The 26,382-nt window shown below is 44.9% G+C and overlaps 1 protein-coding gene across 1 annotated transcript in view; it reads left to right on the top strand.

The window, feature by feature from the left end:
• The window catches only part of GATAD2B (GATA zinc finger domain containing 2B), a 120,664-nt gene extending 96,182 nt beyond the window's left edge, over window positions 1-24,482 (top strand). The window contains exons 2-11 of the mRNA XM_025354762.1: window positions 502-837; window positions 9,456-9,585; window positions 10,585-10,716; window positions 11,034-11,165; window positions 11,653-11,823; window positions 12,599-12,914; window positions 15,666-15,868; window positions 17,271-17,381; window positions 17,554-17,671; window positions 19,096-24,482. Coding sequence (XP_025210547.1) covers window positions 503-837; window positions 9,456-9,585; window positions 10,585-10,716; window positions 11,034-11,165; window positions 11,653-11,823; window positions 12,599-12,914; window positions 15,666-15,868; window positions 17,271-17,381; window positions 17,554-17,671; window positions 19,096-19,229 — 1,782 coding nt within the window. The 5' untranslated portion in view covers window position 502 and the 3' untranslated portion in view covers window positions 19,230-24,482. The remainder of the gene's footprint in view (window positions 1-501; window positions 838-9,455; window positions 9,586-10,584; window positions 10,717-11,033; window positions 11,166-11,652; window positions 11,824-12,598; window positions 12,915-15,665; window positions 15,869-17,270; window positions 17,382-17,553; window positions 17,672-19,095) is intronic.
• Window positions 24,483-26,382: the final 1,900 nt, after the last annotated feature.

The following is a 26,382-nucleotide window of genomic DNA, read 5'->3' as shown; positions in this document are numbered from 1 at the left end:
TCAAAGTGAAAAAGGAAGATAATGATTAATTAGCTTATCAATTTTGCTTCATGAGTAAAGAAAAAAATAGTGCTGCTTATCAGGCTAACCACCTAAGTTCTTCATTTTAAAAAGCATCTTAAGTTTCTTCAGATTTTGAATCTGCTAACCCTGGTAACATGCAGTTTACCTATGTAACAAACCTGCACGTGTACCCTTGAAATAAAATAAAATAAAAGCTAAAAAAAAAAAAAAAGGTTTTCAGTCTGTATCCATATAGAATTCAGGGCAAATATCAACAGGCCTCACTTATGTAAATTTAAGTTTACTTAAATTGCTGAGGTTGAATGGAGAGCTCTCCTTTAATATAGATGTTCTAGGACAATATCAGGACATTAGCTTAGTTAACTTTGAACTGTGTGTGTGTGTGTGTGTGTGTGTGTGAAAGAGAGAGAGATTCTTGTAACTTTATACTATTTAAGGGACTTTATTCTGATCTTACTTGTAGTTTTCTTTCCATAGGATGGATCGAATGACAGAAGATGCTCTTCGCTTGAATCTGTTGAAGCGGAGCTTGGACCCAGCAGATGAGCGAGATGATGTCCTGGCAAAGCGACTCAAAATGGAGGGGCACGAGGCCATGGAACGTCTGAAAATGTTGGCATTGCTCAAAAGGAAGGATTTGGCAAATCTTGAGGTGCCACATGAGTTACCCACCAAACAGGATGGCAGTGGTGTCAAGGGCTATGAAGAAAAACTTAATGGGAATCTCAGGCCTCATGGAGACAACAGGACTGCTGGAAGGCCAGGCAAAGAAAACATCAATGATGAGCCTGTGGATATGAGTGCTAGACGGAGGTATGGCTCAGTTCAACTGCCTCCAGAGATAGGGTCATCTCATAAAGCCTGTGAAAATGGAATGAATTCCAGTGAGAGGAGGGTATTTTTCATCCTAAAGATTCTTAAAAGAAGATACATCATCGAGTTTGACCATAAATTCATTTTATTTCCAAATGAAACCAGGTGCCTCAAAAACTGCTTAGCCTACAGAGAATCATAGTTCTTACTCTTAAGAGAAAAAATGGTCATTTCTAGATAAAGGGGCCACTAGATATCTGATAGGCCAAATGGAAGTGAGTTAATGTATACTTTCAGTCTAATCTTCATGGCCATCTTATGAGGAGAAAAATAGTCTTTTTGTCAGATAATTCCAGGAGTTTTAGGATGTATTTATTGTGGAGTCCCGGCTTTTATTGCATCCAAAAATGTGGGCCTAGCTTTTCTTGTGTCAGAAAGCAAATTATCTTCATGTGGTAAGTCTCTGCATTCTTGCTGTATCTGTACCACTTCCCCCAGCTCCCCCATATACATATACATTCATTCGTACATATATGTTACTCTCTCTCTCACTCACTCACACATGCAAACGTGTTTTCCCAGGCCTTTTTTTCTGGTGTCTCTCAAGGTTGAGTACTTGAAACTGTAGAGCACACGGTAAGGAGAGATACCTGGATCTGGCCAATGGTTGAGTCTACATGTGCAGTGAATCATAGTACAGATAACCCTAGTTTGGGGTTTTTTTTTTTTTCTTTTTGTTTTTTATGAGGTTTTTTGGTGGTTTTGGTTGGTTTTGTTTTTTGTTTTGTTTTGTTTTGTTTTTTTGAGGCAGGGTCTTGCTCTGTTGCCCAGGCTGGTGTGTAGTGAGTGGCATGACCCGCTGGATTCAAGTGATCTTCCCACCTCAACCCCAACTCACCCCACCCCCGAGTAGCTGGGACTACAGGCACATCCCACCATGCCTGTCTAATTTTTGTATTTTTGTAGAAACGGGTTTTTGCCATATTACCCAGGCTGGTCTCAAATTCCTGAGCTCAAGTGATCCTCCCTCCTTGGCCTCCCAAAGTGCCAGATTACAGGCATGCGCCACCGCACCCGTCCAGATTTTCTTTTTTTTTTTTAAGATAAGGTCTCACTAAAGTGTCACACAGTCTTGAGTGCAGTAGCATGATCATAGCTCATTGTAACCACCAACTCCTGGGCTCAGGTTATCTTCCCGCCCTAGCCTCCCAAGTAGCTGGGACTAAAGGTGTGCATCATCACACCCAGCTAAATTTTGAATACTTTTGTAGAGACAGAGTCTCACTATGTTGCCCAGGCTGGTCTCAAACTCCCAGCCTCAGGTGATCTTCCCACATTGGCCTCCCAAAGTGCTGGGACTACTGTCGTGAGCCACCACACCCAGCCTATGAGCCACCACACCCAGCCCATAACCCTAGTTGTGTGTGTGTGTGTGTGTGTTTGTGCTTTTGGTTTTTTTTTTCTTGAGTTGGAGTTTCACTCTTTTTGCCCAGCCTGAGTGCAATGGTATGATCTCGGCTCACTGCACCCTCCACCTCCCGGGTTCAAGTGATTCTCTTGCCTCTCTACTCTCATGAGTAGCTGGAATTACAGGCGCGTGCCACCACACCCAGCTAATTTTGTATTTTTAGTAGAGATGGGGTTTTACCATGATAGCCTGGCTAATCTCGAACTCCTGACCTCAGGTGATCTTCCCACTTCGGCCTCCCAAAGTGCTGGGATTATAGATGTGAGCCACCACACCCAGCCAACCCTAGCTTTTAAAACATTCAGTTTAGGCTGGGTGCAGTGGCTCACGCCTGTAATCCCAGCACTTTAGGAGGCCGAGGCGGGTGGATCACGAGGTCAAGGAGATCGAGACCATCCTGGCTAACACGGTGAAACCCCGTCTCTACTAAAAATACAAAAAATTAGCCAGGCGTGGTGGCAGGTGCCTGTAGTCCCAGCTACTCGGGAGGCTGAGGCAGGAGAATGGTGTGAACCCGGAAGGCAGAGGTTGCAGTGAGCCAAGATTGCACCACTGCACTCCAGCCTGGGTGACAAAGCGAGACTCCCTCTGAAAAAAAAAAAACAAAAACATTCAGTTTATAAATAGTTCAGAAACAGCTGATAGCTGTGAGAATTAGTCTTCAGTGTTCAGTTGCCCTCCAAATGACCTTGCTGAGTTTGTTGTAGGACTGATCCAAAGCAGAATCTCTAAAAAGCTGGACTGATGGAGAATGAAGAAGAAAGGAATGGTTATAACCTTACACATGTTACTTTCTCTACCTTTTGATGTCTCCTTACTGGTCTTGTCCGAGGATTATTTTTTTAAACCACGCTCCACAAGCAAACATTATTCTTGGTAGTAACTTTAAAAACTCTTAGTAAGCGGTGGCTCACACTTGTCATCCCAGCACTTTGGGAGGCCGAGGTGGGTGGATCACCTGAGGTCAGGAGTTTGAGACCAGCCTGGCCAACATGGTGAAACCTTGTCTCTACTAAAAATATGAAAAAATTAGCCAGCTGTGGTGGCATGCACCTGTGTTCCTAGCTACTTGGGAGGCTGAGGCGTGAGAATTGTTGAACCCCGGTGGCAGAGGTTGCAGTGAGCTGAGATCGCACCACTACACTCCAACCTGAGCGACAGAGTGAGACTCTTATCTCAATTTTTAAAAAAGCAAAAAGAACAACAACAAAAAACTCTTAGGAAACCTCAGGCAGATTCCCTAGAGGTCCTTGAAGAGAAGAAAAATACTTGTAATTTATAGGTAGTGCCAGCAGAATATTATATAAATAGGTTCATTTTTAGATTGCTTGAAAGAAAAGGACGTCGGTGAATGAGATCATGAACCTGAGTAACCTACTTGCTTTTATAATCACCCTTACCCTTCTGGAGCAAGTAACTTATCCTACTTCACTGGGGACAAAGAGTTAAAGAAATGTTAGGTGGATTCTTCACATCCCAAATTGGAACTCTTAAATGCATTTTTCTTTCCTTCCCTTTCCCTTTCCTGACAAGGTCTCACTCTGTCGCCCTGGCTGGAGTGCAGTGTGGCATGATCTCCACTCACTGCAACCTCCACCTCCCAGGCTCAAGCAATCCTCCTGCCTCAGCTTCCCAAGTAGCTGGGACTACAGGCGTGTGCCCCTATACTTGGGTAACTGTTTTGTATTTTTAGTAGAGACGAGGTTTTGCTGTGTCACCCAGGCTGGTCTCTTAACTCCTGCTCTCAAGTGATCTGCCCACCTTTGCCTCCTAAAGTGCTGGGATTACAGGCATGAGCCACCATGCCGGGCCCAACATTTTTCATAGAAACTTTGTTAACACAGTTTTTTTTTTTTTCCTGTTTTCAGTCCTGCTTCTGTAGACATTTTGGTAAGATCTCATTAGTGCTATTGGAATTGTATTATATTGCAGATACAGACAGTATATGTTAAAAAGTCAGACTTCCTGAAAACCCAACTTTTTTTTTTTTTTTTTTTTTTGAGACGGAGTCTCGCTGTGTCTCCCAGACTGGAGTGCAGTGGCGTGATCTCGGCTCACTGCAAGCTCCGCCTCCCGGGTTCACGCCATTCTCCCGCCTCAGCCTCCCAAGTAGCTGGGACTACAGGCGCCCGCCACCACGCCCGGCTAGTTTTTTGTATTTTTAGTAGAGACGGGGTTTCACCATGTTAGCCAGGATAGTCTCGATCTCCTGACCTCGTGATCCACCCGCCTCGGCCTCCCAAAGTGCTGGGATTACAGGCTTGAGCCACCACGCCCGGCCTTTTGTTTTTTTTTTTTAAGACGGTGTCTCGCTCTGTTGGCCAGGCTGGAGTGCAGTGGCACGATCTCGGCTCACTGCAACCTCCGTCTCCTGGGTTCACACGATTCTCTTGCCTCAGCGTCCTGAGTAGCTGGGACTACACGCCAGCTAATTTTTGTATTTTTAGTAGAGATGGGGTTTCACCATGTTGACCAGGACGGTCTCTATCTCCTGACCTTGTGATTCACTCGCCTTGGCCTCCCAAAGTGCTGGGGTTACAGGCGTGAGCCACCATGCCCAGCCAAACCCAACAATTTTTTTAAAAATGTTATTTTGGGGTGATTTTTAAAAATCATTTAAAGAGATGGGGTGTCGCTCTGTTGCCCAGGCTGACATGCATTGGCTGTTCACAAGCACTGTCGTGCACTATTTCCTCAAATTCCTGAGCTCAAGCAGTCCTCCCCACTTGGCTTCCTGAGTAGCTGGAGCTATTAGGCATGGGCCGCTGTACCCAACATGGGGTGATCTTTTGAAACACAATCCTCTGGAAGCTTGGGACTCCAGATATACTGACAGTTATTTCCATTTAGCCCTGAGATGTTGTATAATAATGAACAAGACTACTGGGCACAGTGACTCACACCTATAATCTCAGCACTTTGGGAGGCCAAGGCAGGAGGATCATCTGAGGTCAGGAGTTCGAGACCAGCCTGGCCAACATGGTGAAACCCCATCTCTAGTAAAATTACAAAAATTAACCAGGCGTGGTGGCGGGTGCCTGTAATCCTGGCTACTTGGAAGGGAGGCAGGAGAATCGCTTGAACCCAGGAGGCAGAGTTGTAGTGAGCAGAGATTGCACCACTGCACTCCCAGCCTGGGCGACAGACCAAGACCCTGTCTCAAAAGAAAAACAAAAAAACAAAAAACCAACAGTGAGCAAAACTGATACATTCCCAGCAAGGAGAACCATAGTTTCTTTGATAGTGATAAAAGGAGGAAAGAGCTGGGTGCAATGGTGCATGCCTGTATTCCCAGCACTTAGGGAGGCCAAAGTGGGAGGATTGCTTGAGTGCAAGAATTTGAGATCTGCCTGGGCAACATAGTGGTACCTCATCTCTACCAAGAAAAGATGAAAGAATTTGAAAGCAGAAGGCAAGAGAAGTTCTTAACATAATAGCCATGTCATAATAGCCTAAATAGCTTATTTTACCATCAGTTGGTCAAGTTATGATACCTGTGAAATAAAGTATGTATGAAACCAACGCTACTAATGTTTTGAAATTCTAGAAAGACACGGCAGTTCTTAGCTTAGTTGTTTTTACTACTGGGATAAGGATTAAGAGCTTTATAGCTTCTGAGAATATGCCAGACTAAGTCACAAGTGATGTCACAGCAAGTGGGGCTTTTAATAATATCTCTCTAATAGGTAGGAGTTCATACTTAACTACCCCCAGTGTTGTAAATTACATGTATGTTTAGGAAAAGAGCAAAATAATTTCTCTCTGGGAATGTTTAACAAATGAGGCCAGAATCCTAGCTCATTAGTTTTTGAAAATTGAGGAATGAGGCAGGGCATGATGGCTCACGCCTGTAATCACAGCACTTTGGGAGGCCAAGGCAGGAGAATCACTTGGGCCTAGAAGTTTAAGACCAGCCTTAGTAACATAGGGAGACCCCTTCTCTACAAAAAATTTAAAAAGTAGCTACTCAGGAGACTGAGGTGGGAGGATCTCTTGGGCCTAGGAGATTGAGACTGCAGTGAGCCACGAACGATTGCACCACTGCACTCCAGCCTGGGTGACAGAGTGAGACCCTGTCTCAAAAAATAAAAGCAAAAATAAATACAAGAAAAGAGGCTAGGCGCGGTGGCTCATGCCTGTAATCCCAGGTCTTTGGGAGGCTGAGGCGGGTGGATCATGAGGTCAGCAGTTTGAGACCAGTCTGGCCAACATAGTGAAACCCCATCTCTACTATAAATACAGAAAATTAGCCAGGTGTGGTGGCGGGCACATGTAATTCCAGCGACTCGGGAGGCAGGAGAATCACTTAAACCTCAGAAGAGGTTGCAGTGAGCCAAGATTGCACCATTGCCCTCCAGCCCGGGTGACAGTGCAAGAGTCCGACTCAAAAAAGACTTTGGCTTTGCCTTATCTGTGCTATCTACCTAATACTGGTGTGTTTATATCTGGGAATAAAATAATCACTTAAAGTTGTTCTCAGATATAACTTCCTGATAAATGGCATACAATTCCCAGATCTCCATCCAGTAATGTCGCTGTTTGTCTTGGCACTGGGCGGGCAGTTCCTAAGCAGTAAGTGGCACTCATTTGAGCAAGGAAGAATTCCTTACCTTAGAAATAACTTGTAATATATATTATCCAGCCAGGACCAGAATAGAAAGAGCTTCTGCATGAAAAATCTTCCAGATTCCAAAATTACCCATGATTTATTTTTTATTTATTTTTAATTTGTTTGAGACAGAGTCTTGCTCTGTCACCCAGGCTGGAGTATAGTGATGCGATCTTGGCTCATTGCAACCTCTGCCTCCCAGGTTCAGGTGATTGTTGTGCCTCAGCATCCTGAATAGCTGGGATTACAGGCATGTACTACCATGCCCGGCTAATTTTTGTATTTTTAGTAGAGACAGGATTTCTCCATGTTGGCCAGGCTGGTCTCAAACTTTTGGCCTCAAGTGATCTGCCCACCCAAAATTGCCCATGTTAATCATAGATGGGGAGTATAAAGGAATATAGATATGAGAAGTAAATCACACTTTAAAAATGAATTCAGGCCGGGCACAGTGGCTCACGCCTGTAATCCCAACACTTTGGGAGGCAGAGGCAGGCGGATCACGAGGTCAGGACTTTGAGACCAGCCTGGCCAAAACAGTGAAACCCCATCTCTACTAAAAATACCAAAAAAAATTAGCCAGGCGCCATGCCGGGTACCTGTAATTCCAGCTACTGGGGAGGCTGAGGCAGGAGAATCGCTTGAACCCAGGAGATGGAGGTTCCAGTGAGCTGAGATCACACCATTGCACTCCAGCCTGGGCGACAGAGCCAGACTGCATCTCAAAAAAAAGAATGCAGACACTTTATTCAGGCCTAACCATTACTCCTCATATTCGGGGTTAGAGAATGAAAGGCTCTTTTCTCCCTCTAGTGGTTTCTTTTTCTGTATTTCTACCTTCTCAGCTTGCTGTGTCTGTGGCCGGCAATCTAGACAAACTTAATAATAGTTCACAAGATAGTCATTCTTATCTTTCTGTCCCCCTATTCTGTTTCCTTACCTAAGTTTGGTTGATTTTAGCAACTCAGATTTACCCTGTTGAGAAATTGAATGCTTATTCCAGTGATCAGGGTTGCCCTATTCAAAAGGTATCCATGTCCTGACTGGGCATGGTGGCTCACACCTGTAATTCCAACACTTTGGGTGGCTGAGGCAGCAGGATCACTTGAACCTGGGAGTTCAAGACTAGCCTGGGCAGCATAGCAAGACCCCCACCACTTTCCAAAAAATTCAGAAATTCTCCAGGCACTCAGGACGCTGAGGCTGGGGGATCTCTTGGAGCCAGGAGTTTGAGAATGCAGCAAGTACCACTACGCTCCAGCCTGGGCAATAGAATGAGACCCTGCCTCAAAAAAAAAAAAAAAAAATCCATGTGCCAACAGCAGCTAGGACAAGAAACCCTGAGAAGTGGACGGCTAGTGATCTGTGATCATTAAGGGTTTAAGTTGATTATTTAAGGCCAAATGGGAGGCCAAGGCAGGAGGGTCACTTAAGACCAGCTCGGGCAACATAGTAAGACCCTATGTCTACAAAAAGTATGAAAATTAGCCGGGCATGGTGGCACATGCCTATAGTCCCAGTTACTCAGGAGGCTGAGGTGGGAGGATCACTTGAGCCCAGTAGGTCAAGGCTGCAGTGAGCTGTGATCGGGCTACAGGACTCCAGCCTGGGTGACAGAGTGAGATCCTATCTCAAGAGGGGAAAAAAAAAAGGACCAAAGAACAATCGACCTAAATACTCCCAACTACACTGACAATCTCAAGGAAGGTAGGATCTGGGAATGTATCTTTGAAGTCAGAGGAGAATTAGAAAATACAGTCATTGATTTGGGAACCTGAAGCAATTAGAGTTTCTGGAATTCTTGTTACTAGGTCTGAAGCAGTATGTGCCATTTTTTATCATCTTACACAAATAAGCATGATGCTTTTAAGGCTAACCCCAGAATAACCTAAATTAGAGTTATGTAGTAAATAGGATTAGGAGTAAGAGGAACCAATGTGGGAGATTTAGATTTCAAAGTAATTTCTAGACTCTTTGAGGTAAGATGCTGGATAAAACTCTGGTAAGTAGATGCAAGTTCAATATATTTGTTTCTGGAGGTTTAATCCTTTTCTATAAGGCTGTAGACATTATGCTTGACACTATTCCGTCAAATTATTAATGCTTCCTTCTTTTGTGTATTCGTCAGTACCTACTCTTGATGGGATAGACTTTTTTTTTTTTTTTTTTTTTGAGATGAAATCTTGCTCTGTTGCCCAGGCTGGAGTGCAGTGGTGCGATCTTGGCTCACTGCAACCTCTATCTCATGGGTTCAAGAGATTCTCCTGCCTCAGCTTCCTGAGTAGCTGGGACTACAGGCGTGTGCCCCAATGCCCAGCTAATTTTTGTATTTTTAGTAGAGGCAGGGTTTCACCATGTCGGCCAGGCTGGTCTCGAACTCCTGACTCCAGGTGATCCACCCGCCTTGGCCTCCCAAAGTGCTAGGATTACAGGAGTGAACCACTGTGCCCGGCCCCCCTTGGATTTTTTTTAATTCAGCATAGATAAGAAATTTTCTTAACTTTTGTTGGAAATAGCTTATTTTTTCCTTTTCTTGTCTAGTGAGCCAGAGCGAGGAAGGCTAACTCCCTCACCAGACATCATTGTTTTGTCTGACAATGAGGCTTCCAGTCCCCGTTCCAGTTCCAGAATGGAAGAAAGACTCAAAGCAGCCAACCTAGAGATGTTTAAGGTAAAAAGAAAGAAGAATTTCTTTTTTCATGTTACACTCCTTCTATTTTATTTAATTCCTCAAGAGTCTTAGTTCTGTTTTTTGACTGTTTACTGTTTGGATATAAATACCCATTGATGAAAACTTTATAGTGACTCTCGACTTCAAGGGCTTTTAAAAGGAACTGTTAGAATCAAGTGGAGACGACAGTTTGAAAAGCATGTGTGTAGGCCATTATACTCAATGTTATTTATCTTTGAAAAATGAAAACAAAAGTTCATAATTAAGTCATATAAAGTAAACCCTTGGCTAGAAGGATACCTTCTGCACTCTAACCTGAGTACCTGAGTATGAAGGGATTCCTAAGTTTTTGTGTATATCTAGAGGAAATGTGGCTTTAAGAGATTTAGGAATATTTATTTTAAAAGAAGACAGTGTGGCCAGGCGCTGTGGCTCACGCCTGTAATCCCAGCACTTTGGGATGCCAAGGCGGGCGGATCACGAGGTCAGGAGATCGAGACCATCCTGGCTAATACGGTGAAACCCCGTCTCTACTAAAAATACAAAAAAATTAGCCGGGCGTAGTGGCGTGAGCCTGCAGTCCCAGCTACTCGGGAGGCTGAGGCAGGAGAATGGCGTGAACCCAGGAGGCAGAGCTTGCAGTGAGCTGAGATGGCGCCACTGCACTCCAGCCTGAGTGACAGAGCATGACTCCGTCTCAAAAACAAAAAAACAAAACAAAAAAAACAATGTTTCTCTTTTAGTCATTCTTCTTTTTGCCAGGAATCTGACTGATTAGCATTTATATGTGGTCTCTCCTTTAATTCTGTAAGCATTTCTTTGAGTACCTACTGAATGCCAGGCACTTTGCCAGACCCCACTGATACAAAGATAATCCTATTGCCACTTTTGCTTCTTGTGAAAGATGAAGGTTTCAGAGCTAAGAAGTAAAGATTGTCTCTTGCAGGAAGGAATTCTGGGTACCTGCTGCCATAGCTGACAGTCTTGTTGTTTCCTTAGGGGAAAGGCATTGAGGAACGGCAGCAGCTTATCAAGCAGCTGAGGGATGAGCTACGATTGGAAGAAGCCCGACTGGTCCTGTTAAAGAAACTGAGACAGAGTCAGCTACAGAAAGAGAATGTGGTCCAGAAGGTAATGTGCCCTAGAAATAAGGGACTAAGGGAAAGTAGAGAAAAACTGGTTTGAGAGTAGGTTACCCCAGGTGGGTTCAGGTGGGTGGCCCATTTCTTCCTGGGTCCATAGTTTTTTAGTCTGTAGTAGTAGTGATTTTTTTTTTTTTTTTTTAATCTCAGGCCTTAAGAAAACCTTGACTCCCTTTTTCTGGTTTTTTCTGCTGGTTGACAAGAACTTCACACTGACAAGGAACTTTTAAAGTCTAGAAATGTACCAGACTTCCACCTCTGATTATTGGCCTTTTCCACAGTCTTATTTTCTCTTCCCTCTCCCAGACTCCAGTTGTACAGAATGCAGCATCTATTGTTCAGCCATCTCCTGCCCATGTGGGACAGCAGGGCCTATCTAAGCTTCCCTCCCGGCCTGGGGCCCAGGGGGTTGAACCTCAAAATTTGAGAACATTACAGGTATGTGACCCATAGTGGGATCTTAGTGTTGGAGGGCCCTGTCTAATCCTGTCTGTTTTTGGGCTTTTGTGAACATTATAGAAGAACCTGGCCATGATAGAGGTGTTGTTATTACTGATTGTTCTGTTGGTCCATTATGGCATGATTTAGTCTTCAGTAGAAAGATGAGTAACTTTCATCTTTCCACTGTAGTTTTTCTTATCTAGGGAATGCTTCCAGTTTCTCTAGAGAAGGGGTAGTTTTCTGTCTAACCCTATAGGATTAGATAGTTTATACGAAAAAAAGCCAAGGACTTCCTAGCCACTAATCAGGGTTTACAGTGATGGTAGATTTATCTCATAGACCATTAAATGAAATTACCAAGTCTGGGTGTGTTCCTATGTTTCTACTCAGGTATTACAGGCAGTGTTTTCCTTTTTGCATTTCATGCTGTGTTATACACAGCGTACAACCTGTGATTAGTTCTTTTCCTCTTCTTCCGCTCCAGGGTCACAGTGTCATCCGTTCAGCTACCAATACCACCCTTCCACACATGTTGATGTCTCAACGTGTTATTGCACCAAACCCAGCCCAGCTACAGGGTCAGCGGGGTCCACCTAAGCCTGGCCTTGTACGCACCACAACACCCAACATGAATCCTGCCATCAATTACCAACCGGTAAGAGAGAGCTGAGCCCTAATGTGGAAACAGAGAAATCCTTTATTTGCTTTGCTTGTCGAAAGAGCCATAGGTTTTAAGTTTTTATACATAGATAAACTCTAGGACAGAAGTGGTTATTTGGGTAGGAATTTAATTGAGAGCAGTCCCAAAAGTAGAAGCTTTGAGGAATTATATTAAAATAGTAGTAGAGAAGAGAGGTTATACAGCAGAGCAGCAGTAAGCTAAAAATCTGCCTAGAAGAGAGTGATCTAGGGAATAAGAAGCACAAGAATGTGTGACAGAAAGCAAAATCTTTATTTCTCTCTCTCTTTTTTTTTTTTTTTTTTTTGAGATGGAGTCTCACTCTGTTGCCCAGGCTGGAGTACAATGGCATGATCTTGGTTCACTGCAACCTCCAACTCCTGGGTTCAAGGAATTTCCAGCTAATTTTTTGTATTTGTTGTAGAGACGGGGTTTTACTATGTTGGCCAGGCTGGTCTCAAACTCCTGACCTCAAGTAATCTGCCCGCCTCGGCCTCCCAGAGTGTTAAGATTATAGGTGTGAGCCACCACGCCCGGCCTTTATTTCTTTCTTAGCAATTTTAGCTCATGGTCATCATCATTTTCCTTTCCTATGTGTCAGAGTTCTTTTTCAATGAATAAGTTGACCACCTCCTATTTTGGAGAAGCGAAATAGTCCAAACCAGGATCAGACATTGTCCTCTGCCAAGAACGTAAGAATTGGTCCTTTCTCCTACATTCCATGATTGACCCCATTCTCAATCTATTTCAGCAGTCAAGTTCTTCTGTTCCATGTCAGCGTACAACATCCTCTGCCATCTATATGAACCTTGCCTCTCATATCCAGCCAGGGACCGTGAACAGAGTGTCCTCGCCACTTCCTAGCCCCAGCGCCATGACTGATGCTGCCAACTCACAGGCTGCAGCCAAATTGGCTCTTCGCAAACAGCTGGAAAAGACACTCCTGGAGATCCCACCCCCTAAACCTCCAGCTCCCTTACTTCACTTCTTGCCTAGTGCAGCCAATAGCGAGTTCATCTACATGGTAGGCTTGGAAGAAGTCGTACAAAGTGTCATTGACAGCCAAGGTAAGGCTATTTTTTGAGCAAGTGGTTGCCAAGCCTAATTGACATAGGCAGAGTATCAGAGGGTACTGTACAATATTAAATAACTTCTCCTTCCTGTTACCAAGCCACCTCCCCTCCCTTCTTTACAGGCTGTTTGGGAGCAACATGTTAGAAGTGGAGTGTGTGTGTGTGTGTGTTTTTGTTTTTTGTTTGAGATGGAGTCTCGCTGTGTTGCCCAGGCTGGAGTGCAGTGGCACAATCTCAGCTCACTGCAACCTCTGCCTTCCGAGTTCTGGCAATTCTCCTGCCCCAGCCTCCCATGTAGCTAGGACTACAGGCACATGCCACCACACCTCGTTAATTTTTGTATTTTTAGTAGAGACAGGGTTTCATCGTGTTGGCCAGGCTGGTCTGGAACACCTGACATCAGGTGATCTGCCCACTTCGGCTTCCTAAAGTGCTAGAATTACAGGCATGAGCCACTGCACCTGGCCAGCCGGCTGGGGCCGGCCGTTCTGTCTGTCTGTCTGTCTTCAGCTTGTTTTTTTTTTTCCCTGCGTTAGGTCAGGTATCATTGAGGCTTGATGTTTTTATTTGTATTGTATCTATCTTGTATGTTTTTTGTAGGACAGTAAGTTCTCACTTAACATCATCAGTAGTTTCTTAGAAACTATGACTTTAAGTGAAACAGCTGTGGTGAAGGGGGTCCTCAAATAACACCATTTTATTATAACATTGGTAAGAAAAAAAGATTGGTTTTGTAGTATGTCGTTTCACTTAAATCACAGTCTCTAAGAACCTGTCAGCAACACTGAGGACTGACTGTATTTTGTTTAGTTCTTTTAAATGGTGGCTAGCATGATGCTTGCATAATTTGATAATAGAACTTCTTTCTCTTTTTTTTGTTGTTTGTTTTTTTGAGATAGGGTCTGACCCTATTGTCCAGGCTTAAGTGCAGTGGTGTGATCTGAGCTCTCTGCATGCAGCCTTGAACTCCCAGGCTCAAGCCATCCTCCCATTTCGCCTCCTGAGTAACTGGGACCACTGCCATGTACCACCATGCTAGTTTTTTTCTTTTGTTGGTTTTTGTTTTGTTTTGTTTTGTTTTTTGGAGACAGAGTCTTACTCTGTCACCCAGGCTGGAGTGCAGTGGCATGATCTTGGCTGGCTCGCTACCTCTGCCTCTCGGTTTCAAGCAATTCTTTTTTTTTTTTTTTTTTTTTTTTTTTTGAGATGGAGTCTTGCTCTGTTGCCCAGGCTAGACAGTACAGTGGCATGATCTCAGCTCACTGCAACCTCCACCTCCTGGGTTCAAGCGATTCTCCTGCCTCAGCCTCCCGAGTAGCTGGGATTACAGGTGCCTGCCACCACGCCTGGCTAATTTTTGTTTTTAGTAGAGATGGGATTTCACAATGTTGGTCAGGCTGGTCTTGAACTCCTGACCTCAGGTGATCCACCTGCCTCGGCTTCCCAAAGTGCTGAGGTTACAGGCGTGAGCCACTGTGCCCTGTCCAAGCAATTCTTTTGCCTCGGCTTCCAAAGTAGCTGGCATTACAGATGTGTTCTACTACATCTAGCTAATTTTTTCTGTTTTTAGTAGAGATAGGATTTTGCTATGTTGGCCAGGCTGGTCTCAAACTCCTGGCCTCAAGTAATCTGCCTGCCTCAGCCTCCCAAAGTGTTGGAATTACAGGTGTGAGCCACCATGCCTGGCAGGGAACTTCTGTTTTTATGTCAGTGTTTTTGCAACATTGTACTAAATTACTGTATTTAGTCTTTGACCTACCAATGCTTACAGTTGAGAAACTAGACACACTTACATAGATAACTAAGAAAGACCATATAAAAAGCTATAAACCAATACTAAAGCATACTATAGAGTATTAACAACATATAGTCTAGACTAACTGAAGTTATTAAACTTGAATTTCTAAACATGTAGACTTCTGAGAAAGCCTGCCAGTAAAGGAAAATGCCCAGAGGAGTCAGTATTAGCTATAAATAGATCACAAAGTGAATAATTCAAACACTGATAACTATTTAAAACCATAAATGTATATGACAGGGTAAGTACAGTCTGAGGTAAGGAGATACTAAGAAGCAGAAGTATTGGTTGAGTAAGACAGGGTCCTTTGACTTTGAATTGACACAGTATTTTCTTCTCAGTGTGATACAGTAGAAAATCAGGAAACATCCCAGCTTTATCAGAAGCTACCTTTGTTGTTGTTGTTGTTGTTGTTGTTGTTTGAGACTGAGTCTTGTTCTGTTGCCCAGGCTGGAGTGCAGTGGCACAGTTTTGGCTCACTGCAACCTCTACCTCCCAGGTTCAAGCGATTCTCCTGCCTCAGCCTCCTGAATAGCTGGGATTACAGGCGCATGCCACCACGCCCGCCTGATTTTTTTGTATTTTTAGTAGAGACGGGGTTTCACCATGTTGGTCAGGCTGGTCTTGAATCCTGACCTCATTAGCCGTCCACCTCCGCCTCCCAAAGTGCTGGGATTGTAGGTGTGAGCCACCGTGCCCAGCCAGAAGCTACATTTCTTCGACTTCTTTCCTCATTTGAAAATGAGGATGGCACTGTCTGAATTCCCTGAAGTGATATTGTTATAATCAGATGAAATAAAAGTATTTTGTAAATTATAGAATATCTTTTTTGTAGAGTCTCTTTCTTTAATTCAACAGAATTAAACTCCTGGAAAAGATCTGTTTGATTAAGAGAAACAGAGGCGATAGGAAATGTAGAGCCACTGACTGTTTTTGTTGGTGTCTAGGCAAAAGCTGTGCCTCACTTCTGCGGGTTGAACCCTTTGTATGTGCCCAGTGCCGCACAGATTTCACCCCTCACTGGAAGCAGGAAAAGAATGGTAAGATTCTATGTGAGCAGTGTATGACCTCCAACCAGAAGAAGGCTCTAAAAGCTGAACACACCAACCGGCTGAAAAATGCATTTGTGAAAGCCCTACAGCAGGAACAGGTAAGAATTCTGGCTGCTCTCTGGCCACCTGTCCCAGTTTTTTTTTCCCCAAAGGGTCATGCCTTCTGGTTTGCAGGAGTAGTTCATGTGATCCCTACAGGTCCAGAGGTTCCCTTTTTGTCTCCTTATCATTCTGTCCCATTTCCATTTGAGCGAGTATTCTGATTAAGAACACGGTAAAATATAATGGCTGAGGTTAACAGAAAGGGACAGAAAGCTTGGGGCTCTTGGCTTTTCCATAGCACTCTATTCTCATCTTCATTTTCTCCTAAAACAAATAATAGATTTTGGTGGGAGGAATTTATATTTGTACTATAAATCTCTTTGAAACAGTTATTTACAGTGCATATTTGACAAGAAGTGATAAAAGAAAGAGTGAATTATGAAGTAGCCCAGTGAAGAGTAGTGGTTCTGGAGTATGTGAACATCTCATGTAGCAGTTAGAAGATGAGAGTATCTTAGAGAGGGAAAAATGTGTTGGGAAACTCAGATCCTTTTCTTCCTATTTCCCACTCCACCTATCGGACTCCCTTGTTTGAGTAGCATCATGGACTCCTTGGAAAATCGGGTAGGCAGGAGTCAAAAATAAAACCCCATTTATGCTCTAGGACTGGTGGTAAACAAATAAATAAAAATTTTTAAAAAGAAAAAGTGTTGGCCGGGCGCAGTGGCTCAAGCCTGTAATCCCAGCACTTTGGGAGGCCGAGACGGGCGGATCACGAGGTCAGGAGATCGAGACCATCCTGGCTAACACGGTGAAACCCCGTCTCTACTAAAAAATACAAAAAACTAGCCGGGCGAGGTGGCGGGCGCCTGTGGTCCCAGCTACTCGGGAGGCTGAGGCAGGAGAATGGCGTAAACCCGGGAGGCGGAGCTTGCAGTGAGCCGAGATCTGGCCACTGCACTCCAGCCTGGGCGGCAGAGCGAGACTCCGTCTCAAAAAAAAAAAAAAAAGAAAAAGTGTTGAAATAAAACCCCAGTAATTCATCAGCCTTAATTATATCAGTTGGTTCATCACCTCTAGCCAACTTCTGAGAGCCAGCTTTCCTGGAGAAAGAGAGGAGGATCCCTTGATCAATGAAGCAAGTTAGCTGCTTATACCCAGAATCTCAGTGTACCACCCCACCAAACTCTTTTGCCTTTTCCATATTCCACCAACTAGCCAACAACATTAGAGGTTAAGAATACCTCTAGGTTTTCTGGTTAGGAAATTGGGTGGTCCAGGCGCAATGATTCATGCCTGTAATCTCAGCACTTTGGGGAGGCTAAGGTGAGAGGATTGCTTGAGCCCAGGAGTTCAAGACCAGCCTGGGCAACAAAGGCAGATTGTGTCTCTATTAAAAAAAAAAAAAAAGAAGATTGGGTTCTGTCCTACTCAACCTGATCTGATGACTCCCAACAGGAAATTGAACAGCGATTACAGCAGCAGGCAGCCCTCTCCCCCACTACAGCTCCAGCTGTGTCCAGTGTCAGTAAACAAGAGACCATCATGAGACATCATACGCTTCGGCAGGTAAGGAACTTTTTGCCTAATCCTTATTTCTTTAGAAGATTTATCAGCCATTTATCACAGTTTGTCCTTTCTATTGTGGGAAATCATACTCTTCTTCTGTACCCCTTATCTTTGCCCTCACTTAACATTCTATCATAGCAAAGTTGTATCAACTGTCTCCTCATCATTGCAGGCTCCACAGCCCCAGAGCAGTCTCCAGCGTGGCATACCCACATCTGCCCGCTCCATGCTTTCAAACTTTGCACAGGCACCCCAGTTGTCTGTGCCCGGTGGCCTCCTTGGTATGCCAGGTAAGGAGGATTAATCTGAAAACGTTTCCCATGGGTCAACTGTTAGTATACAGTTCTGTAGCAGCGCCTTTAGGGGAATTGTTCCTTCCTTTACTTTCTGTTCTTTCTGTAGGGCATGCACCCTCACTCTTCTGTTACTCAGCAGATGTTTGCTAAATTCATATTACATTCCAGTCACAGTGCAGTAGGGTTTTGGTGGTGAAAATGACCCAGATCCTACCATTATAAATTTAACTTTTAATATCCCCTCAGTAGAAATGTGGTTATTGATCTCTTTTGGCCGGGACAGCAGGGTTAACTGTTCAGTTTGAATGATCCAGGGATGCCTCTCCACAATCTGCAGTCTCAAAATCAAAGCTGATTTAATGATTCTCTCTCTCATAATTATTCATTTTCCTCTCACCACTGTTTCACTTGTCTCTCCTATACCATCAGAAGCATGTTCATTATTCTTGGTAGGACTGAAATTTTAGGAAGTCCCCTTTTCCTAAAGCTTAGGAATATGAGTGGGGATTGAAATAAAGTTGCTGTGTGAGGCGCGGTAGCTCACACCCGTAATCCCAGCACTTTGAGAGACCGAGGCAGGCGGATCACTTGAGATCAGGAGTTTGAGACCAGCCTGGCCAACGTGGTGAAACCCTGTGTCTACTAAAAATACAAAAATTGGCTATGCGTGGTGGCTCATGCCTGTAATCCCAGCACTTTGGGAGGCCAAAGTGAGTGGATCACCTGAGGTCAGGAGTTCGAGACCACCCTGGCCAACATGATGAAACCCCATCTCTACTAAAAATACAAAAAATTAGCCCAGTGTGGTGGCGGGTGCCTGTAATCCCAGCTACTCAGGAGGCTGAGGCAGGAGAATCGCTTGAACTTAGGAGGCGGGGGTTGCAGTGAGCTGAGATTGCGCCACTGCACTCCAGCCTGGGCAACAAGAGCAAAATTCTGTCTCAAATAAATAAATAACCAGACAAAATTAATTGGCCAGGCGCAGTGGCTCACGACTGTAATCCCAGCACTTTGGGAGGCTGAGGCCGGTGGATCATTTGAGGTCAGGAGTTCAAGACTAGCCTGGCCAACGTGGTGAAACCCCATCTCTACTAAAAATACAAAAAATAGCCGGGCAGTAGTGGCACGTGCCTATAATTCCAGCTACTCTGGAGGCTGAGGCAGGAGAATTGCTTGAGTCTGGAAGGCAGAGGTGAGCCAAGATCGCACCACTGCACTCCAGCCTGGGTGACAGAACGAGACTGCATCTCAAAAAAGAAAAAGAAAGTTGCTGTTGAAATAAAGCTAACCAAGTGTGGCCAGATACTGGTAAATTCTGCTTCCTTTCCATCTCCAACTCTGCAGCCCAAGGGTAGAGCGGAAGGGAATGTTATTTCCTCTTTTAATACCTGCCCTCCACTTTTGTCTCCTGGGTCCAGGTGTCAACATTGCATACTTGAATACTGGCATCGGAGGACACAAAGGCCCCAGTTTGGCAGACCGACAGCGTGAATACCTTTTAGACATGATCCCTCCCCGGTCTATATCGCAGTCCATCAGTGGACAGAAATAACGCCTGTTCCACTTGTACTGCCCCATCCTTGAATCCTTTATCCCTTTCCTCTTTCATTCCCCCAACTTCTGTCGCATGCAGTGCCTGTACTGGTGCCTACCATACACGGAAAGCAAAACAGAAAAACAGAAGACAAAAAATAGAAATCAGCAAGAAAACACACGCCCTGCCCTGCCACCTCCCCTTTATTTCACACTGCTGCGATCTGTTTTTCTGCCGCTCTGTCTTCTCTCTTCAATTTTCTTTAACAGTGAGGTGGATCTTTACCTCTGATAGAGGTCAGAATGAGGTCCTGGGGAGAATCTAAGCCCTCCAATGTGTGTTTCTAAAGTTGTTTTATGCTATAATTATTACCATTTTTAATGATGTTGTGTGTCCTCCCTTTGTTCAGTGGACGGTTAAACCTTCCCCCACTCAACCAATCTTTTTCTTTTTCCTTTTCTTCCTTTTTTTTTTTTTTTTTGTAAACACAAATGATATTCAGTTCAATGATACGAGCATTGCAGATTGCAGTAGGGGTCCCAGCTGCCTAGTAGGACATGACTAAAGAGTGTTAGGGGCAGAAGTTTTGAATGCACTTAACCGGAGGAGGGCGTGGGGTTGGGGGTATCGAACAAGGACGAATAGCACCCCACCTGTAGGTGTTTGGGAGCTGGACAATTTGGGTGGCAGTGTTTAGTATTGAAGTTGGACTCTAAGAATGAGGGGAAAGAGCCTGGAGGGAGGAGCTTTAAAACTCAACCACTCTGGAATTTACCCATAGAAGACAGGGAGAGAGAGGTATGAAGATGGGCTTAATTATGAGCCAGGGAGGATTGAAACTAGGTCCTGCCCTTCTGGATCTTGGGGAAATAAGACCAATCTCCTGACCCCAGTGGGAACACGGAAGTCTACTCCAGGCCAACCAGCCCAAAATTATTTCATCTTGTATCCTTTGTAAAATTATCTCTCACCCCACCCTGCTTTTAAAAATTCTAATCTATCCCCTCTAACTATAGCCCCATCTATAATACAGAGGAACGGCTGTTCCAAGACTGTTTGCTGGGTGTCCCACAAATTGGATGGACATGAATGAGTCAAGTGACAACAGGAGGAAATAGAGGAAAGAAGGGATCTCTCTCCCAACAGTTGAGATTCTCATATTTGCCTATTCTTTCACCCTCTGAGTGCCAGGAGATGAGAGCCTGGGGGCACACAATCAGGTTGGAGTCCTGTCCTTACTCTGCTGCACCAGCTGCAGAACCAACTGCTCAAAGCCAAACAGTTCGTGGCAAAACCAGCTTAGGACCTCTGCTGTACAAATAGTTGTTTCCCGCCCCCAGAATGATACTAATTTTGTCTTTTTTTTTTTTTTTTTTTTTTTAAGCGCTACTAATGTAGAGAATGAATTGAATTGTGCAATGTTGCTGTTCTGGGGATTGGGGAGATTAGCATCCTATTTGCCCACACTGTGGGAAGAGGGAGTGGACCAGATTGTTTTTGAAGTAAGGGAAGCCCCTTAAAGGTACGGGTTTCTGCTCTTCTCATAGTGTACACCCACCTGCCTCTCTGGCTCCAGAAGCTGCCAGAGTGCACTGGGGGCAATGTTCTCAGCAGAGAAGAATGAGGAGAAGTTTAATATGTTGCCCTTGAAAGTCACCTGAGGAAGTTTCCCCACTTTTATTTTTTAAAATTAATTTTTTTAAAGAAGGCACTTTTAAAATTAACACACACACGAACTGCACATCTTCCCCATAAAATTTGGAGGTGGGGTGGGAGAAAGAGCTAAAATCAGGCTCAGTTCCCCTACTCTGGCCTCTACTCCCTACACCCCAGTGCCACTGTGGGTGACTATACTGGCCCTACGGGCCTTCCTGGCTTTTTTCTTTCCTCCCTTTCCCCCAAATTCATTGAGCACTTAAAGGAGCAGAGATGCAGCCAGTGTCTGGGCTCCCCCAGTGGTGAAATGATCTGGAAGCTAGATGCTAGTAACAGGTAGTGATTGGGTCTTTTCGAGTATTTTTCTGGGGAATGTGGTGCCCCTGACTGTAAGTGGTGGGAGAGGGAGGGGGGGTTAATGGAACTGGGTCTGGGATTATTTTAAAATTATATATATATATATAAAGATATATTCTTACATCTTTTCTTTGCCCTCTGTGCTTTGAAAGCACTGGATAAATTGTTTGGTTTTGCTTTTCTCTCTTCCACAAAATTGGAAGCTTTTTTTAAAAATATTTTCCCTACAAGTCATCTTGCCTTGTGGCATGTCTGTCTAGCCTCTTCCTCCCTCCCTCATGATGAAGTGCCATTTCTGTTACGTCTCCCTCTCCCCAAGCTCAGAGGTGCTCAGAGGTACGAGATGCCCAAGTTTGTCAGTTGAGATTAGAAGTAAGGAACAGAGAATGTGCAATACTGTCTGGCTGTGGGCCGTCCTTGCCCTGCCCTGAGCTGAGTCCTTTCCCTGGGAGCCAGGCCACCTTAGAATGGGGTTTGGAAGTAAGATGTGTAGAGTTGGGGAATCATGGAGAAGGAAAGCCTATAGTCAGTGCCTGCTTAGGTGCTGAGGCCATAGGGGAGATGGTGGAATCTTCCCTGTTTTTATCCCCTCAGGGTCAGTTACATAGAAGCTGCTTCTTGACTAGTATAGCTCGGTGACCCTTTGTTCAACTGCTGAGGTTTGATTTCTTACCCTTTCTTCTCCCCATTTTCATACTCTTCCCAGGGATTAGTGATGGAGGTGAGGTCTCCCTAATCATGATAAAGTATTAACCTTCCACCTCCTCCCTTCCCTCCTCCTTCCTCATCCTTCTGTCTTCCTCAATTCTCTTTCTCTTTTTCATCACCGATTGCCTTGTGTCCCTCCAAGTCTACTTGTTACTATCCATCTCAAGGCTCTGGGCCGTGTAGACACTAAACCTCATGCCCTAAGGACAGGAGGAAAGACCCTCTGTTTGGAACATTATTAGTAGAGTGAGGATCCCACCAGTTCTGCCTGGCTTCCTCCATCCCCAGAGGCACTAAAAGCAGTAGTTTAAGGTTGGTGTCTTACTCCCTAGAAGCCTGAAATGGGTGAAATGGTGGTAAGGCTTGGGTAAAACTGGGGGACAGAGGTTCTTATTTGTCGATTTTATTTTATAATTTGACCACGGCATCTGGACTCCCTCTATCCCTGGAATAAGTATTTTTCCCACATTTTTGGATATATGTATGGTAGACAATTTTTTTTAAGACACAGAGATAAATGTTTTCCTGCTTTGGTTACCTTTCCTTTCCCCTTTAAAAGGAATTAGCTATAGAACTGCTTTGTAAAGATGCTTCTTGATATTTTACTTTTGTTCCTTTTCCCTAATCATTCCCTTTTCTCCCTACTCCTCCAGAAGGCATAACCCTTCTCTCCACACCCCTACCCCCAACCCAGTCCTAGGCTCCCATCCTTTCCATCAAGACCTTCATTAGCTTATGATATTTGCTGCCGAGATGTTATAACAAGGACTCATTCGTGTATATAAGCTATTTCTTGATCCATTTAAAAGGAATTGTACATTGTGTAGAAAAAAAAAAAAGCCTGAAAAAGAGAAAAAAAAGCCCTAGCCATGGATATTGTGAAACTGTGTTATGTCATTTTGTAATGTGCCCGTTTGTGTATGATCCGTGCAAAAGGGTTTCTGGGGAAGGGGAGGGGGTAGGGAGGCAGGGCTGTGGAGGGTGGGTAGGGGAGTGGGCCGGGCCCAGCACACTGAGACTGGCAGCTGCTCCAACCCCATCCCTCCTTAGAGATGCCACCTCCCCCACCACCCACCCCTAATTTGTGCCTTGCCTCCCCACCCTGGAGTAGTCCCTCCGGGTCACCAGCACTGCCTTGGCAGAGCCCACTCCCTACCCTAACCTGCCCACCCTCCCTATCCCCCAGCATTAGGTTGATACTGTGGGGAAGTGCTGGGGGTTGGGAGGTAGCCGAGGAATGGGGCAGTTCCCGGGGGCATCGAAACCAAGTATTATTATGAATTGTAATTGTATTTGCACTGTTTTTTTTTCCTCTGATTGCATCAGCATATATACAATATACCTATATAACAAAATTCAGTGTCAAGCTTTCTTATGCAAGGGATTTCCCCCACCCCACCTCCTCAAAAAGGAAAGAACCTAGTCTTACGGGCCTTTGAGGGTGGATTGTCAGGGGATGATAGAAAGGATTTTAATAAGTCATCCTGAGGAAATTTCACCTAGTGAGAGCCACATCCATCTGCACAGTCTTAGGCTGTGTGAACCGAGGTGAGGCTGAGCTCCTGTGAAAGCCATGACCTCCTGGTCCCGGACTGTGTAGAGTAAAAAGAACCACCAACACAAAAGGGGTTGAGGGGGCTGCAATCTGGAGACCTGGGGTCTCCTTCTAACTTGCTATATGATCTTTGGTAGTTAGTTTTCTGGGTCTCAATTTTCTTATCTGTGAAGTGAAGCGGGAGATCATCTGGCCACCAAGTTTAAAATTCTGTACTTCTTTCCTCACCTGCCAAAGCCAAAAAACAACTTGAGGTGAGGAAAGTGTTGGGCCAAGAAACCAGGGAGGAACTGAAAGTGACTCGTGTTGAAGTGGTTATGTGTATGACAGTGCCCTTGGAGAGCTGCCAGTCCTCTACGGTTACCCTTGATTTGGGAGAGGCAGCAGAGTCTTGTCCAGGGTGTCAGACCAGTGACATCTTTGCCTTTATGCCTCTAGTCATCTGAGGGCAGGGACCAGGCCTCAAGCCCCATCTCACAGCCAACCACAGAGCCCTTAAGGGTGGCTGACAACTGAATGCCCCAGGTTGGTGCTCTAGTTATTTACTCCCTTTGTGAGCTACAGGATATGGAACTTCCCCCATCTTGGTGATAAAATAGGAGAGCGCAGACACAGCCCACATTTTGTCTCCTTCCCTCAGATTTCATCTGAACCCCCCTAAAGGCAGCTGTTTCACAGTCTGTCTCCTTCAGGGGCCCAATTTCCCCACAACCTGGGCTGAGTACTCCTACTCTCTTCTTTAGGTTCTGGGCTGATAAAGCCTGGAGAGGGTACAGGGTGATGGGTGAAGCCCTGGTGAAGGTGGAAGGATAGATTGGGGTTGGGGGGTGGGGAGCAGGGAGGTGGGATGGGGAATGGCCTTCCCTGAATAGGGTGGGTGGGAGGGGAACAAGACCCTTTTGCACAACTCTCTTTAAGTTTCCTTTATTTCTTTTTTAACTCATTCTGATTTTCTGCATTGTGTTTGGGAAATAAAATGAAAAAACTAAGACCAATAGAAACTGGTTTTCAAAAAGGCAAATACACTCCCATCTGTTTCAGATGCTGCTGAGCATTTCAGCAGTGACAGATTCAAATAATAAGCTAATTTTTGGAGAAAGGATTAAAAGAAAAAAAAACTTTGTAATATTTATCACTTGCAAGCTATGTTTAATAAAGAAAGGAATGGTTTCTAAACTTTCCTGTGGCTTGTGCTTTCGTTATGGGGCTGGGGGTGGCAGTTTGGTGGGATAATTTTTGGGGTAATTGGGAGATGAGCTATGGCTGTCTTCCCTAGTGAGTCCAGCCATGGACTGAGTGCCTTTGGTTTGTATCCTTCTCTTTGATTGTGATGATTATTTAAAGCCCTGACCTACTTCTGTGTTCTTGTTCCCCTCCAACTCTAGCTGGAGCCAGTGTTCTGGAAGCCACCAACCCCACGTTAGTTATCTGATGGCTTCAGGTCTAATGGTATCATGGGGAGGGGGCTGGGTCTCCATTCTCTCCTAGGGAAAGGTGTCCCCTAGCAGTCCTTGGCCCTTTCCACCACACTGCTCTGGTCTCTAGTAACAGAATCCTTTAGTCAGGCACAGTGCTGCATGCCTATAGCTACTCAGGAGGCTAAGGGGGGAGGATCACTTGAACCAGGAGATCAGCCTAGGCAATGTAGTGAGACCCCATCTCTATAAAAGAAAATAAATATTTTGTAACATGCTTGTTCGTCTAGATGGTTGCCACATACCAGCAGGGGCTCACATTGCTGTTCTCTAGCAAACTACGGAATATAGTTATTTAACAATCTGAATACAACATCCCCTGAAAGATCTGGAACTGCACTTTCTCACCATCTCATCACTCCCCGTCCCCAAGTTTTTCTTTCAGCCGAAAGCATTAACCAGATCCTAATTTATTTTTTCCGTTTTGGTTATTTATTTCCAACAAAGCAGTTAGACCAGGCCCAACCAGAGAAGAGGATGTCATTTCCTCAAAGACTTGACGTTTGGGGCTATTCTTAGCCCTCTTGCTCCTCAGCCACATTTTTTAGTTACAGCTGCTGCTGTGCCTTGTGCAGAGGGCGCTATTGTGGAGGGCCAGAGCCCAGCCTTTCAGGAGTCTTGTTGTCATTGGTACTAGCATTACTCTAGAAGAGCACAGGAGACAGTTTTGGGGTCCTCTAAGCCATGGACTTTCCTTCCCTCAAGACCCTTCCCTTTTTGGCACAATACTGGACAGCCTTGGAGAGAGAGATTGAGGGAGTGGCTAGGGCTTTGGCTTTAGAGCATGGCACAGCTGGATGACGAGGGACTGTGGTGCCCTGGATGCCATAAGCTGGTAGAGGGAGAAGTGGGAAAGAAGTGCTCTTTGGACCCCCAAGAGTTGATGGAAGGGAGATGGGGGATGCTCCCCAGCCTCTATGCTCATTCTACAGGCGATTGAAGACTGCCAAAACCCTGACTTAAACTAATTTCTTTCAAAAATAGAAATCAAATGGGTAAGGATGCCCCCTGAGGAGGAGCCAGGGCTTTGGATCTGGGAAGGGGGAAATGGGTATTTGGTTGCTCAGAGAAGCTCATATGAGCTCAGATATGTAAGACTCTTATGTTGTAGGGAGAAGGGGGGCAAGGAACTCAGCACCCCTTTTGCCCACCTGCCCACTTGGACCACAGGGAATGCAGGTCACCTGTCCCTGGGCAGAGCTCAGCTTGGGCACGAGGAGACTGAGATTTTAGACTGGAGGGCTTCAGGTTGTGAGACGGAGATGATGACAGCCTCTTCCCCTGCCCCCACTTTGTGGGGAACTCTTAAAGCTATGTGTCTTTGGGCAGGTTCATATTTGGATCAAGAAGAGGTGAATATATTGGATGGGGTTATGAGGCAGGAGTAACTGGGTTGGGAGTAACTCCCAGCTGGGCTTGG

The sequence above is a fragment of the Theropithecus gelada genome, chromosome 1 (genome assembly GCF_003255815.1).
Source record: "Theropithecus gelada isolate Dixy chromosome 1, Tgel_1.0, whole genome shotgun sequence".
Lineage (NCBI taxonomy): Eukaryota > Metazoa > Chordata > Mammalia > Primates > Cercopithecidae > Theropithecus > Theropithecus gelada.
This window is presented reverse-complemented; position numbering and strand designations above follow the sequence as displayed.